Source organism: Paroedura picta, chromosome 1, assembly GCF_049243985.1.
Source record: "Paroedura picta isolate Pp20150507F chromosome 1, Ppicta_v3.0, whole genome shotgun sequence".
Lineage (NCBI taxonomy): Eukaryota > Metazoa > Chordata > Lepidosauria > Squamata > Gekkonidae > Paroedura > Paroedura picta.
This window is the reverse complement of record NC_135369.1, coordinates 144,397,072-144,413,372: the sequence shown is the minus strand read 5'-3', so window position 1 is coordinate 144,413,372 and position 16,301 is coordinate 144,397,072. Positions and strand designations below refer to the sequence as shown.

At 42.4% G+C, this 16,301-nt stretch overlaps 1 protein-coding gene across 3 annotated transcripts in view; it reads left to right on the top strand.

Annotated features, from left to right (window-relative positions):
• Positions 1 to 16,301, top strand: part of COL19A1 (collagen type XIX alpha 1 chain) — a 255,136-nt gene that overhangs the window by 147,840 nt on the left and 90,995 nt on the right. For all 3 annotated transcript variants that reach the window (XM_077307567.1, XM_077307559.1, XM_077307577.1), the window contains exon 17: positions 10,842 to 10,895. In XM_077307567.1, coding sequence (XP_077163682.1) covers positions 10,842 to 10,895 — 54 coding nt within the window. The remainder of the gene's footprint in view (positions 1 to 10,841; positions 10,896 to 16,301) is intronic.

The following is a 16,301-nucleotide window of genomic DNA, read 5'->3' as shown; positions in this document are numbered from 1 at the left end:
CTATCTTTCATTAAATAAAAGTAGCAAGTCTGAACATTTCATTTGCCAAAAAAGCATATCTCAATTTTTGTGGGGGAGAGGGAAGGAGGTTAAAATAATGTTTAATTTAAGTACTGTTATCAAAACATAAAGGTATTTGATTTCCTCATCGAAGTCATTCTAGTTTTAAAAAATCACTAGAGGAAAATGATAATGGTATAGTTCTTTACAATTGTCTCATGTTTATGTCATGGAGAAGTTTTTATTGTGTGGAGAATTTTCTCAAAGATTATGAAATGCCTGAAAAGACACTAAAAGCAGAGATGAAAATAAAGTTTAAATTAGTAACTTACACACACTCCTTTTCCTCAGCCAAATTATCTGTCCTTGAGCTAGGAATTAGTATATGCTTGCTTTGGAAATGAAGTTGTGAATGAGTGCTTTCTTAGTAGAAGAAAATGGAAATACTCATTTGGTGTGTTAATGCAGTCTATGTGCTCCCTGCTCCCATTGCAAACAAATTGTCTTCTTTTCCAGTCACTCAGCAGGATGCATTTTCTAGTCAGGGTCCATTTAAATTGTCTGTCTGCTACTATCAACAAACTTTACCAACCTCCCCCCCTCCCAAACACAGAGAAAAAAAAGGCCAGAAATGTAGCTTTAGAAAGGAAATAGTTCTTTATTGCCTTTTGGGGTATATACTTTAACCAACTACATATATTTTCTCTATTACTTCTGAGATATTTTTAATCATATTTATTCTTTTTCTTGTTCTTTTGTATAGGACATTATTTTAGAATGGGACATTTATTCATGCACATGCACACGTTATTATAGAAATACATTCTAAAATTTACAATCTGTAGAATATAAGCTTTACCTATTTTAAAGATTGTGTGTCACTACCAGTTATATTGTGAAATAAGTTCTGTACCTGAAAGAATATATTAGAAACAGGCAACTGAAGGCCTGGAAACCTAATAAACAATTCGGTGTTCCATACCTAACCCCCAGCAGAAGTTCTGATTTTAACACGTCATTCTGAGGTTTAGCTGTTTTCTCCTGATTTTCTCAAATCAGCGACACTGGTGGTGTAGACCAGGCCTTATATGATTGCTAATAGATAAGTGTTTTGGTGCTGTTGCCAGAATTCCCTTCTTTCAGTTACATGTAGCTTGTAAGTTGGCTGTGTATTTAGATCCTGCTGGCCTGGCTACACTGATCCATGCTATATGATGTCCAGACTGGACTACTATAACATGCTGTACACTGACATCTTGGAAGATCTAATTGGAACATAATGTGGCAATATGACTTCTCTCTGGGGTCAGCCACTCAGTACATACCTGTTCACTTCCTGCCCCAAATCAAAATGCTGGTTATTATCTATAAAGCCCTTCACATCCTAGGGCCCTCGCATTTATCAAACTGCCTCTCCTAGTATACTCCCCTCTTCTAGTTTCCTTCTTCAGAAGGCTGCTTCACCCCTTAGGACTGTCCATATTAGGGCTGTTCGATTTCCTGCTGTGGTGCGAGTGTGCCACTGACAGACTGGGTTGCCCAGTGCCACTTAGTAGAGTGACTTCTACCATAGAGTTTTTGCCTAGGTACTATAGTATTGGCCAGATGTCGCTGGTGTGGTTGCATCACTTCCTGTGTGCCACTGGTGAGGAAGCCTGGGCTTTCTCTTTCTCCTGGTAAGTCCCCCTGCCAGCTAGTTGATCACTGGCTAGGGGGACAAGGCCTGGAGGCAGGGGACCCCAGCCTTGACCAGTAGGGTCTGGCAACACTTTTACTTCTTGTTTTAAAGAAGTTATTGATTCCCCAAATCTTAAATACATATTAGTTGCATATCTTTTCTCTGTTGTTCCATTTCTGTTCTTTCTTACATTTCCAATCTATTTATATCATATTTTTATTATTGTTTCCTTAAATTTGTTTCTTCCAGTTTCAACTTATTTCAGTCCAGTGTCCAGTCTCTTTATTCTACAGATTGTTCCCTTCAAAATTTCTAATGACCTTTAATACTCTAGGCCAGTAGGTCTCTTTTCCAGTCTTACATTGCCATCCTAAAAGGGATTACTTTCTTGAAAGTAAGCTACAATGAATAGATCTAAGTATTGAGAGTTACCGGAGTAACTATATATTTCAGTGTTAAAAAATTACAGTTTCAAATGGGATATAGCCTACGTAAACATTTTATCAACTAAAATATAGAAATGAAACTAAGTATACATGCCATATGGATACAAATTTTGATTTATAAGTCTATTTTTAAATGGTTCATTTCCTGAATGTGGATATGATTCATTGTTTGTCTAAAGACAGCATTTCAGAATCTTCTCAGTCCTCTCACATTCATCTTAAAGTGAGATGTCATCTTGAAAGAGATGTCATTGCCCTTCAAAGAAGTGGCTTCAGCTGCCTGGTTATCTTTCCCCTCCCACCCAAATGGCATCACTTTTACTTGAGGAACTAGATGAAGCATAATTCCTGCTGGGTAGTCTAGGATAGTCCTTGAGAATGTAGGATACCCAAGGACCAAACAATTTCAGAAAGGGTGTCTCAGCCTTAATGTTTGCTTTAAAATAACAATTATAATGTGGGAAAGCAATAAATCCCATTTCTTCTTCCCTAATCAAGCAGCCTTGAATTTAAATAACATGCAGCTTTGACCCCCTGTCACCCCCCCCCCAGAAAACACTTTCCTAGGGCATCTTCTTTGAAAGGCCATAACTTGGACCCTGTAAATCCAATCATCTTGGAGGGCAGGTAGAGGATAGCCAGCCAGAGGTCTTCTATGAATTTGGTGTATCTAGCTTGCCCAGGATCCATTTATACATTCCTGAACCTCCTGAAACTTCACCTGACAGGCAGTCATTAGGACAGGCACAGGTTCAGTAATATATAGAACAGATCTTGTGCAATCTAAAGACAGGAGGAAGGGGTGCTGGATTCAGGCTTCTTCCACCTGCCTCCAAGTTCCTCACTCCCTTTGTTTTGAAGTTTTGTAAACTTTTAGATTTAACAAAGACTGTCTGGTATTGTAGCCATTCATGAACTGCCACAAACCACCACAAACAGCTACAAAGTTCTGCCATGAACTTGACTTGGCGAACCACAAATTGGCCAATGTTCATCACAAACTTCAGTTCATGAGCCTGTTCATGCCCATCCCTAGATAAGAACATGAGAGCATATCATATAATATAGTTTTTACACAACAGAAGCTTTTATCAGCCAAAAATATATCAATTGTATGCATTTCATATCATCTACACAAATTTTCAAACCATCACAGGAACTGAAAGTATGTTGTAATATGCTGTGGTATTTATGTTTAGCATTCAGATGTTATGTAGCTTTGTTTTAAACAATGGTGAAAAGCACATGCTATATTTTCTGACAGCATTTCTCTACTTGGCACATGGAGATTTATACAGAAATTGTAACATAGAAGTTGCACAGCCTTGCACACAGACACATCCAGTCTTTTAAAATGAACATCAGAGCATATCTGTCAAAATATTTATATTGATGTGATTTATCTACTCCTTTTTCTGCACTGAACACATTAGCCATTTCCACACGAGGAAAATGTTCCTGGACAGCCTTGGCATGTTGGTGACATATATAGCTCCCTTCACATGACATTGCCAACATACCAAGGCTATCCAGTAGCCAGGCCATGATTTGGCCATTTTTAAATTTTGATTTTGGGAATCCAGAAAACTGGATTTACCACCCTAAATCACACAAATCCCCAGTGAGCCACTGGTGCTTATTTTAATGCCACCCCTTTTGGAATAATGAGCCTTGAAGCTTAAGAAAATTTATTTTTTTCCTAATTTTTTGGTGGAAGGGGTTGAGAGGCATGCTTTTTGCATCAACTGGTGGGAGTAAACTTTTTTTTTTGCTCTGCCTGGATGAATCAATGCGTATTTGTTGTTCCAGGCAGTTTGCTACAAAAAAAGCCCCATTCCTGGGAGAAGGGAGAGGGAGGTGGGTGCAAGTATGGAGGCAGAGATCATGCTACTTCACCTCCACACATTTCCTTAGAGTGTGGCTTGCTGGCTAATAGCACTACATAGTTGGGGGAATCCAGGGCCATTCAGCACCCAGAAAATATAGTGAGATACTTACCTCTTGCAGACATCATATTTTTGGCATTTCTAATGACTTTGTCAGCATCCAGCCTCCCAGCAACAAGTCAGCAGCTAGATCCTCCATTTTAAAATGCTAGTTGGGGAATCCACAAAGCTGGATTCCTCCAACTATATAGTGTGGAGGCAAATTAGCACCTCCCTCTCCCTTCTCCCAGGGATGGGGCTTTTTTGTTTTGTTTTTTGTAGCAAACTGTTTGGAGCAACGAATACTCATTTATTCATCCAGGCAGAGCAAAAAGAAATTGCCCCTCACCAGTTGTTGTTGTTGTTGTTGTTGTTATTAGTAGTAGTAGTATACTTTTATACCGCCATTCCCTTAGGCTCACGGTGGTTTACAAGATAAAAATTACAATAAAACTCATAGTTAAAACCATTAAAACCAATCCACACTATCAATGTTAGGCAACAGGCGAGCACTAACTAACCCCCACTAACCACCACCCCCCAAACCGCCCCACATTAGCCAAGGGACATCAGGTTGCTAATATGGGAGTTGATGCACATAGCATGTCTCTCAAGTCCCCCCCCCCAAAATGGAAAAAAATTACTTTTCTTCAGCTTCAAGGCTTGTTATTCCAAAAGGGGTGGCATTAAAATAAGCACTGTGCATCTATGATCAGAGGCATAGGCATAGAAATGGAGATTTTTTTAATTTAAAAAAATTGTTTGCATTGTGGCCCCTTTAAAACAGGGAGAAAGGTTATTGGCTGCCTGGCATGATTGACAGGTGAGGGGAGAGTCACGTGTATAGCGCATCCCTCTCCTCCGCTATTGCAAGCAGCCATTCCAGATGCAGAATGGCCCTCAAGTTTCATTTCATAATAGTAGCACTTGATTGGAATGGATGAGGACAAAAGCATGATTAAAAAGTAAGTCATTTGTGAAAAAGAAAAGAAGTTTGGAAACAAACTCTGTCAAAGTATTTGGTCTTATACTGGTGTTTGAGTGACCATCCAACCTGTTAGCCATCTTATCCATTTGGTGCCTCTTAATAATTGTGAAACAGCCTTGGGGGACAGACGGTCCGGCCTCTCCAGGGCCAATCAGGGTGCAGCCAGCTGAACCCTGATTGGCCCTGCCCCTACAGCTCCCACCCTCCCTCACCAAGCCCTCACCCCTTGCCTCACTGACGTGCCTGGCTGTTAGAGCCAGGCATGTCTGTGTCTCCGCCGCTCCACTTGCAGGGCCCAGGTTAGAGGCCCAGCTGCCGGGGCGGCAGGGAGAGGGAGCCCTTCCCAAAGGCCTGCAAAGCACACACGGGCTCTCTCTTCCCAAAGACCAGCAAAGCACACCTGGAGCCTTGCACAGGCACCGGGTGTGCTTCCCAGCCCCCCAGGAGGTGCTCCCTCTACCCCTCCAACCCCCCTCTCACCCTCAGCGCTTCCCAGTGGCCTTGATAGCTGCTGGGAAGCTGCCGAGGAGGACCCTTTCAAAGCCAGTTCTTATGAACAGGCTTTGAAGCTAGTATATACATATTTGTGTGTATCTATACCCACATACTTGCACATAACACTAATCAATACAGAAACCGCACTGGAGAAAATAATAGTTGTATTTTTCAGTAGGTGCATAACCTGCACCACAATAAGTGTAGGCTGTAATATTCCATTTACTGTGATGTCTACTTTGACTCTACAGAATCCTTCACCAACTATCTTAACAAATGTAAAAATCTTGCTTGAAGGATATTCTGTAATATATTGCTGTGGTAATTAGCACCTGAGTCACAGTTGTGCTTGCCAATAAAAATCCCATCATCCCTGGCTTAACATTGCCCTGCTACTTTGTTGAGACTGTTCTGATTGGAAGCATCATTCTTCTTGTAATGCATCCTAATATAACAGCCTGGAACAGTCGTCACTGCTTGGGTTTAACAAAACAGTGAGGCTTTTTAAAATTTTAATGAATTTGACATCTATTTACTGCGGTTTAGATGTAATGTTCTGTATGGGTGTGTTTGTGTTTCATTTATCTGTTTAAAATGTTGGAATCTTAATTGGTAATTCCAGGGAAGTTTAAATCTTTTAGGAGCCTAGTCCAGGGGCTTCCTTTGCTAGCAGGAATGCTGATTGGACCTTGCTCCTTTGCCCACTATGGCAGTACTGGTGGTGAGTCTCATCCTTCTCTGCATACTCTTCAGCTGTCTCTGAAGTTTATGGAAGAGATTAAAACACATGAAGTTCTGCATGCATATTGTAGTACACATAGATCTTTGGATCAGAATCAAAGACTCAAGTGACTGTAAGGTACTCTGTGGCCAGATTCTGTTTCAGCTTTATTTCCCCTATTAGGTCTGCTGAGATATCCGTGTTGAGGGTGAATGAGGCCAAAGGTATACAACACATTTCACTTCCAAAGTGCCAAGTACATGATTAAGGCAAATAAGAAATAATCCATAAAATGCAGGTTGAAATGAAACAAGCCAGATTTTTTTTAAAAATCATATAGCCAGCCTGGGTTTAAAAATATACACTTCTCTATCTCCAGGAACGAATAAAACTTTTAAAAACAAATGAAACTTTCAGAAGTTAGCGTCTTAAGTTAAAATGCAACAACTTGCCATAAAAATGCATGGCCATATGTGAAATGCATCCACTTGAAGTGATCGCAGGAGACACATGGCTGCTGAAAAATTTTAAGCTGCTGTTTTCCGGTCTTGGATTCCCATAGAACTGCTTAGCTCTTGGGATCAAGGTTGAGCTGACTGTGAATCTCAGCAGGTGACAGATGACTTAAGTAATGGAGATCAATAAGTAGGAAGCACATAATTCAGTTTGCTTCTGGCATGGCTGAACATCAGCCTGAGAAAACAGTGTAGGACATTTGTATTTGTGGCTGTTTTATAGGGTAACAACTACATTGCTGTTTTACATCCCAGAAACTGCATGTAGAATCTCTGCAAATTATGTCTTTTAACTGGACTTGCCTATGTTAGCAACCTTTCAAAATCTTTTGCAGAGTTACTCCCACTAGATGCACTGAAACTAGTGGGGCAAGGCTGGAATAACTCCACATAGAACTGCACTGCTGTTCTCCGAAACATAGTTTGTAAAACAAATTGTTAATTATAAGTATGGTGAAGCACATCTGCTTTGGGGAGGGGATTGTTGAAAAGGTCCCTCATTGTAGCACAGCCTTGAGGACTTGTTACTTGGAAATTTACCTCCAGACATCCAGTGCAAGGGCAGCAGCCACTATATATACAAGATATATGCAGTTGTACCTGGCAAGAATTTGGTGGAGAATATGGGAAAGAGGCAGTGCCACAAACTGACTCCTATTATGCCTGGAGATGCTGTACTACAGTAGTTAAGAGGTGAGCTTTCGCTCTGACAGGTTATAGACAGAATCATCATGCAATGTTATAATTGGAAGATATCTTGGAGAGAGCCAGGTTGGTGTAGTGGTTAAGAGCAGTGACCTCTAATCTGGAGGGCCAGGATTGATTTCCTACCCCTCCACATGCAGCCAGCTGGGTGGCCTTGGGCCAATCACAATTATCTCAGAACTCTCTCAGTGTCTTCTACCACAAAGGATGTCTGTTGTGGGGAAAAGAAGGAAAGGTGATTGTAAGCCTCTTTGACCATTTCTGCACTAATCATTTTCCTCGTCTCACCCTCTCATTGCTTTCCCGGGGCTTGTGTGACTCTGCCTGCCTGTTGCCTCATGATAAGGGAACATGGATAAATCCACAGTCCCTTTCTTAGCACTGGAGACAATGAGCAACAAGTCACAGCAGGGACATCAGGATGGTGAAAACTTGGTCTATACCTTTCCCCGCCCTCCCAACTACCCACCCACCCCCGAGCACCTGGGAAATTTTGTTTGTCTCACATGAGGCAGGATTCCAAACATCATTGTAATCTCAGTTTGGAATCCTAGTTTGTGGGAAGCTAATTTGTTCCCCCAGCCTCCTGCATGATGTTGTCATGGTAATCTATTTGAAAGCTCCTTAGACCTGGCAGGCATGGACTCTGCATGCAAGGTGAGTAGGGAAGAGATGAGAAAACATACAGGCATAGCAGACTGTCTGGGTTTGGGCCTATCACAGCAAACCTGAGTTGACCTTCATCAGCTTGTGATTTTTAAATGATGCCAGCTGCTCAATTTTATGGGATATTTAGCAGTGTTTAGCGGTTATTTCCTGCTGGTTATTATTGATAACTATCTTTTAATGATTCTGCTATTATTTTATTATTATTTTGTTTATTTATTGGACTTATAAGCCACCTCTCTCTTACAAAAGTCTCGGGGTTGCTAGCAATCAGAAAATCCATACAGATATGTTTAAGACAATAAAACCATGAATAAGTGAAAAAAATATTTTTATTTAAAAGATCTGATTTCTCATTATTCTAGTGTCGGGGGCCAAGCACCTCGACTCACTCGCTGCGACAGTAACCCATCCCTTGCACCTGGAAGGCATTATATGAAGTTGTAAGCTGTTCCCACATTTACCTGACATGCTTGGGTCCTGTTGGTTGGCAGCGGCAGCTGCACTCTGAGGGAACCTTGCCAGTGGCTCAGCCCCGCTTAAAGCGGGACCAGGAGCAGTGTCTTGAGGCCAGTGGCAAGACCAGGCTGGGGAAGCACCGCAGCTCCAGACCAGGCACGGCCCTGGCCAAAAGTGCATAAGCTGGAAGGGTGGGGCAGGGAGATGCACACCCTTTCTGAGCTCGGGGGGCTGGCACAGGGAGCGGGGGAAGATTGAAAAGGGGAAGACCAATGGCGGTTGAGGAAGAAGGGGGACCTGGATGTAGGGAGGCAACTACTCCAGCTCTGGAGAGTAAGGGTAGCCATTTTCTGGTCACCTTTCTCATTCTGAGACCCTTTTGGCTTCTCGGAACATTCCCCCCCACCATCACCTCAGAGGGGCAGGGAACCCAGCCAAGCCAGGCGGCACCCAGGAGCCCAACAACTAGTTTCTATATTCCTGAGTATACAGGCTTCAGTAATGATGTTGATAATAGTGTGGGGTGGGGGAGGCTTGTATCGATGCTATTGTGTACATCATGCCTGGCCTCAACCAAATGCCTGGTAGAAGACTGCAGGCCCTGCAGAACCTTGAGAGCTCCAAAAGAGCCTGGGTCTCAGCTAGCAGTTCATTCAAAAAGGTTCAGGCTCTGGTTGAGGCCAAGTACACTTCTTTTGGGCCAGAGATCACTAGCAATTGGGAATTTGCTGAATGTAGAGCTCTTCAGGGGACATATTTGGAGATGTGGTCCCTCAGGTATGCAGGTCCTCGACCATGTATGGCTGTGAGTCTTAAAACCAGCACCTTGATCCAGAATTCAACCAGTACTGAATGCAGCTGCTGGAGAGAAGGTTTAATATAATCTGTCCAGCAGGTCCTCATGAGGACCCAGGCAGCCACATTCTGTACCAGTTGTACTTTCTGACTCAAGACCAAGGGATGATCTATGTAGAGTGAGCCTAAGCCTAAACTGGATGTGACCATCATGTAGATCACTGTGGCTAGGTGTTCTGGGGACAGATAGGACACTAGTAGCTTTGCTTAGTGTAGATGGAAAAATGCTTGGGGAGCTTCTTTTCTGACCTGCTCCTTGGGAGGCATTAATGGTCACTCCCAAATTCTTGACAGTATGTGCAGTTGTCAACTGTACCCTGTCAAGACAGGGAAGATGCACTTCCTTCTTCTGGGCCCTCCCCAGCCACAGGACCTCTGCCTTCAGAGGGTTGCGCTTCAGACAGCTTTGCTGAAGCCATTCCACCATGGCTACCAGAGACTTGACCTAGGATTTGGGTGCAGGTATTCAACTAGTCACTAATTAACAGATAGAGCTGGGTGTCATCAGTGTCCTGGTGACACCCAAGCCCGTATCTCCAGACCAGCTAAGCTAGAGGTTGCATGTAGATGTTAAATAATATCAGGAAGATAATTGTATCCTGAGGACCACACAGTGGAACTGTCAGTGGGGCACTTGTTTCTTCCCCATGGCAACACTCTATCCTTGACCTTGAAGAAAGGAGGCCAGCCACTGTAGTGCTGACCCACCTACCTCAACATCGACAAGGTAGTGAGCGAAAATCTTATGATATTGAATGCTCCCATGAGGCATAACAACATGAGCAGTGCTGCTGACCTGCCTCAGTCCAGCTGTCAATGTTACGTAAGCCATTCTGGGAGTTCACATGGTGAGGTCAAAACTGGATTTACACACAACGTAGGCAAACTACAGTTTCAGCCTGTACATTCAGCCTGTGCATTCATAATGAGAACTGTACATTCAAAAACAAACAAACAAAATTCTACATGTCAAGTGTTACACATCGTTGGTAGTGCTGCAGGGCCTATTTCGCTTGACATGGTTTAGGGCCTTAGCATACCTGAATCCAGCTCTGGATAGGTAGCAGGGGTACCTTAAGTCAATCTATCAGACCTCTAGGATGTAGCTTGGGTGGGGTCAGTGAGTGGGCTGAAAACAAATGGGATGGAGTTCTGCCTCGTTTGCCTCCAAATGGCATTCTAGTTGCAGAAAGCGACTCCTGGTTAGTGTTGCTGGATGCTCAAGCTGTGGTTCACAGTCATGCTGCTAGATCTTTTTCTTTCTATTAATAAACTCTGCAGACAATTATGTTCATCAAAGAGAAAAAAAAAGACTTTCTCAATCCAATTCTGTCCTAGCCACTAATGTTTATTGATAATCTCTCCCCCACCCCCTCTTTTGTTTCCAGGGTCGACGAGGCAAGCCCGGCCTACCCGGGAAACAAGGACCACCAGGCCCTCCTGTAAGTAACCAGCAGGGAGAGTGCAAGACTCAGTTGAGTCAGGGATTTGTAGCAGGTGATCCAAGAGCCACACATTAAATTAACAGAGCAGAGCTATTTTCTCTCTGGTATCCAGCAGGTGCAACAACGTGAAACAAAAACAGTGAGATAAGCCCAGGCTCATGTTGCGGCGGAAGGGGAGGGGGGGAGGTGAATGGTACAGGTTGGCAAGCTGCGTCACTTTCTGAAACTGCTGTAGAAAGAGCGGAATTTGTTCGCATTTCAAGAAAGCAAGCTATGTGCATTATCTGAGGGATATTGCTAATTCAGTTTACTCAGACCAATGATGCTGTGTGTTTAAAGTGGGATAATTTCTCTCTCAGAGGGGTAATTTCAAAGACGAAGGGCTGTGCGATGAGCTTGCCAACTGTCTGAATGGTGGAGAGGATTATGCCCAATGCTGGAAAGAGCATTCAACTGTAGATCAAATGAGTTTGCTGAAGAATTAAAGAAGATTAAGAAATACATAAGTGTATGAAAGGAATTGTAATATGCATCGCCAGAGGTTTTAATTCAGATCTAAGCATTTTGGGGTTGTTTTTTCCCCTTACAAGATATTCACAGTTCAGAATTTGAGCTTGATCATATTTCTGACTCTGAGGACTCCTCAAAGCATGGAATGGAGGCAGTCTCTGGAAAAACATCATGATGTTAATGATTCAGTGGAATCCATTTTTTTTTTGCCATATCCAGTTTGATTACATGATGTCTGGAGGCTCACAAATTCACAGAATTCACAAAGGTTATGCACATTCTTTTGGAATAGGTGGCTTTCATTATTTTAATGGGATTGATTATATATAATCCTTTGTGAATTTTATTCTGGAGGTTTTTATCTTTTTCAGCTTTGTGTGAGAGAGTAATAGATAGATCTGTTTGTGTTCTGCTGATATTTCTGTTTCTGTCTTTCCAAGACTCTGCTACTCCATATTTAGAATGTTAGGGTATAATTCATACTCACATTGGTGTACAGCTTGCACCAGGACTGATCCCTCTTTAATATAATAGAGCCCTTCCTCTTTTGGCATGCATCCACAAGCATTTAGGAAAGAACTGTGCCTGGGTAATATAGAGAATTACAAGCCTGGGCATACATCCCATATCTCTGTCAGACCATAACTGTCCAGAAACACTGCTCCTGAGCTCCCCATTGCAAAAGTAAGAAGAGAAAGAGCTCATTTCTTTGTAACCCAAACTGACAGTTTACAGTGGGGAGAAGGGAAATCTCCTGGATTTTTTTATTTTTCCTGCTGCATTTGGTACTTCTCAGAAAGTCTAGGAGGCAACAAAGGTTCCTGGATGAAAAATCAGAAGAGATCAGATGGGAGTCAGCTCCTGACCCCCCCCCCCCCCAAAAAAAATCCTTTTGCTGAGTACAAGGGGAAAAAATCCCTAGTAGGAGATCAGATTGACTCCCAGGTGATCCGTCAGCTATTGGTCCTTAGCATCTGATGATGCAGCTAGGCTGTTCCTGCAATTCACAAAACCAAGTTAAGAAAAGTTGAGTAGCCAACTAATCAGGGGCCTGATGACTATTGATGAACAGGAAGTTAGCCATATTGGCAGGTATGTGAGTACCCCTAATGCTATGGACCTTTGTACATACAGCAACAGAAAGAGAAAGCTGTGTTATACCCTATGCACCTGTCTGGGAAAGATTCAAACATGGGGGCACGGGATCATAGGTAAAGTTTGGGCAGCTATTTGTAAATACATGGGGTAGCTGAAAGTGGGGCTCAGGGAACAAAATTCTGGGGTCTCTGGTCATATAATGGCCTATGAAGCCAATCATATCACATTATTTCCTTTTATCTGGTTTTTGGGTTGGGTTTGAGTGTTTTGGGGGATCACAGAGAGTATCATTACATGGCGCCTGTGATGACTCAGTAGCCTGGTATGTGTACCAGTCTTGGAGAACAGTTGATGAGTAGACTGAACCTAGTTCTTCATTCAGTCACTAATATATTCTGGAAAGAGCAAATCCATGAAACATTTTCAAGGTTTACCCACCTCCATTGTTGTTGTTCTTTTTCTTTTCTTTTCTTTCCGTTCCACCATAAAAAGAAGAGGGCCAGGACAATTTTGCCTTCCTTTTATCCTTTCTCCGCATGCTTCCTTTCTTCAACCCAGCTAAATAACTACATGTGCGAAAGCAGTCTTTTATCTAGGTTTCAGTTGCTGCAGGCATTGGGAACTGTAAACTCATATCTGTGGTCCAGATGTTAATTCTTTTTTGAGAGGCAGAGAAGCTGTGAATGGCTCTGGCTAGCCCAGTTTCACCAGATCTTGGAATCTAAGCAGGATCAGACATGGTTAGTATTTGAATGGAGACTAGCAAGGGACTGCAGGGTCACTATGCCACCCACTGTTAGTCTCTTGCCTATAGAGTCATCATAAGTTGGCACATGCATATAAGGAGGCAAGTTACAGTGTTTAATATTAGGCTCAAATTGAAGAAAGTAGGGGAAAGCACAAGGCCACTCAGTTATGAATTAAATCATATACCTAATGAATATACAGTAGAGGTGACAAATAGATTTAAGGAATTAGATCTGATAGACAGAGTGCCTGAAGAACTATGGACGGAGGTTCGCAACATTGTACAAGAGGCAGCAACTAAAATCATCCCAAAGAAAAAGAAATGCAAGAAGGCTAAATGGCTGTCTGAGGAAGCTTTACAAATAGCTGCGGAAAGAAGGGAAGTGAAAGGCAAGGGAGAAAGAGAAAGATACACCCAACTGAATGCTGAATTCCAGAGAATAGCTAGAAGAGATAAGAATGCCTTCTTAAATGAACAGTGCAAACAAATAGAAGAAAACAATAGAATAGGGAGGACGAGAGATCTCTTCAAAAAAATTGGAGATATGAAGAGAACATTTAATACAAAGATGGGTATGATAAGGGACCAAAATGGCAAGGACCTCACAGAAGCAGAAGAGATTAAACAAAGGTGGCAAAATTATACAGAAGAACTATACATGAGTGAGCTTAACATCCCTGATAACCACGAGGGGGTAGTCACTGACCTGGAGCCAGACATCCTGGAATGTGAAGTCAATGGGCCTTAGGAAGTCTGAGCAACAATAAAGCTAGTGGAGGTGACAGCATTCCAGTAGAACTATTCAAAATCTTAAAAGACGATGCAGTAAAAGTGCTACACTCAATATGCCAGCAAATTTGGAAAACTCAACAGTGGCCACAGGATTGGAAAAGGTCAGTTTACATTCCAAACCCAAAGAAGGGCAATGCCAAAGAATGTTCAAACTACCGCACCATTGCACTAATTTCTTATGCTAGCAAAGCTATGCTCAAAATCCTACAAGCTAGGCTCCAGCAATATGTGGACCGAGAACTTCCAGAAGTACAGGCAGGATTTCGAAGAGGCAGAGGAATGAGATCAAATTGCCAACATACATTGGATCATGAAGAACGCTAGGGAGTTCCAGAAGAACATTTACTTCTGCTTCATTGACTATGCTAAAGCCTTTGATTGTGTGGAGCACAACAAATTGTGACAAGTTCTTAACGAGATGGGAATACCAGAGCATCTTATTTGTCTCTTGAGAAACTTATATTCAGGTCAAGAAGCAACAGTGAGAACCGAACATGAAATCACTGATTGGTTCAAAATTGAGAAAGGAGTTCAGCAAGGCTGTATACTGTCGCCTTGCCTATTTAACTTGTATGCGGAGCACATCATGAGAAAGGCGGGATTAGAGGAGTCACAAATTGGCATCAAGATTGCATGGAGAAATATCAACAACCTCAGATATGCAGATGATACCACTGTAGGCAGCATCCTAAAAAGCAGAGACATCACCCTGCCAACCAAAGTGTGTCTAGTCAAGGCTATTGTCTTCCCAGTTGCAATGTATGGCTGTGAAAGTTGGACCATAAGGAAGGCAGAGCGTAAAAGAGTTGAGGCTTTTGAACTCTGGTGCTGGAGAAGACTCTTGCGAGTCCCTTGGACTGCAAGGCAAACAAACCGGTCAGTCCTAGAGGAGATCAGCCCTGACTGCTTCTTAGAAGGCCAGATCCTGAAGATGAAACTCAAATACTTTGGCCACCTCATGAGAAGGAAGGACTCCCTGAAGAAGAGCCTAATGCTGGGAGCGATTGAGGGCAAAAGAAGAAGGGGACGACAGAGAATGAGTGGCTGGATGGAGTAACTGAAGCAGTTGGTGCAAACTTAAATGGACTTCGAGGAATGGTAGAGGACAGGAAGGCCTGGAGGATCATTGTCCATGGAGTCGCGATGGGTCGGACACGACTTTGCACCTAACAACAACAACACAACAATTTGTCCCAGTTAAACACTATAGCCAAGTAGGTCAAAAGGTCCTGTGATCAATGGAAATAGTAGTTGGAGTGAGAAACATAAGAGTCTCTTCCTCTCTCCTCCTGGCAGAAGATGTAGCATGGAATCCAGGGACAACAGCTTCTGCTAGCTCCATAGTGAAGGTCCTTAACAAAGGTCTTGGATATATATTTATAAGAAACTTGGCTATGAAATTAATGCAATGGATGAAACTGTTCTAGGAAAATTCACTAGATGGGGCAGGACAAATATGGGCTTGATAAGCCAAGATTGAGCTCATCTTATGTTATTCATGTTCAGCATTCATTTATTCATTCATTTTTATACCATTGTCCTGTGAGGCCGAGGGCGGTTTACACAAACTGTGAAGAATATACATAGAATCATAATATCAGTAATCACAATAACAGTCACAACAGTGGGTTCCAAGTTGAACAGCAGTGATTATAATAATTTAAAATACAACAATAAAGTCTAATATAACGAAGTCTAATATAAATCCATAGAGAGATCAGCTTAGGTTCAGATCATGTGTGAGGGGATGTCTGGAGGGCCAGCGGATATTGTTGGGTCGGGCTGCCTCTACAAAATGCCTGGTGGAGGAGGTCCTTTTTACAGGCCCTGAGGAATTGTGGGAGTTCAGGCAGGGCCCTGATCTCTTCAGGGAGCTTGTTCCACCAGCTGGGAGCCAGGACAAGAGAAAGCTCTGGCCCTGGTTGAGGTCCGACAGGCTTCTTGCTCCTTAAAAATATATAAACATAAAAATTCCAAGAGGATTTTATGGAACTTCTATAATTTAATGCACAATATTTCTACTGATTTTAAATTATTTTTTCAGTTTTTCCGTGGTCAAGGAGAGGAACAGTATACAATTGTGTCTATTCTGAGCTTCAGATGATTTTGGCTATTAGACTTTTGCAGCAAGGATATTGCTGGACACAGTAACAAATGCAGTTGTGAAGTGAAGGATGAATAAATGGGCATTCACAAGGCCTTCACTTAAGTACAGACAAAAAGAACAAACAACATAAATATATCTGTGGAAAACA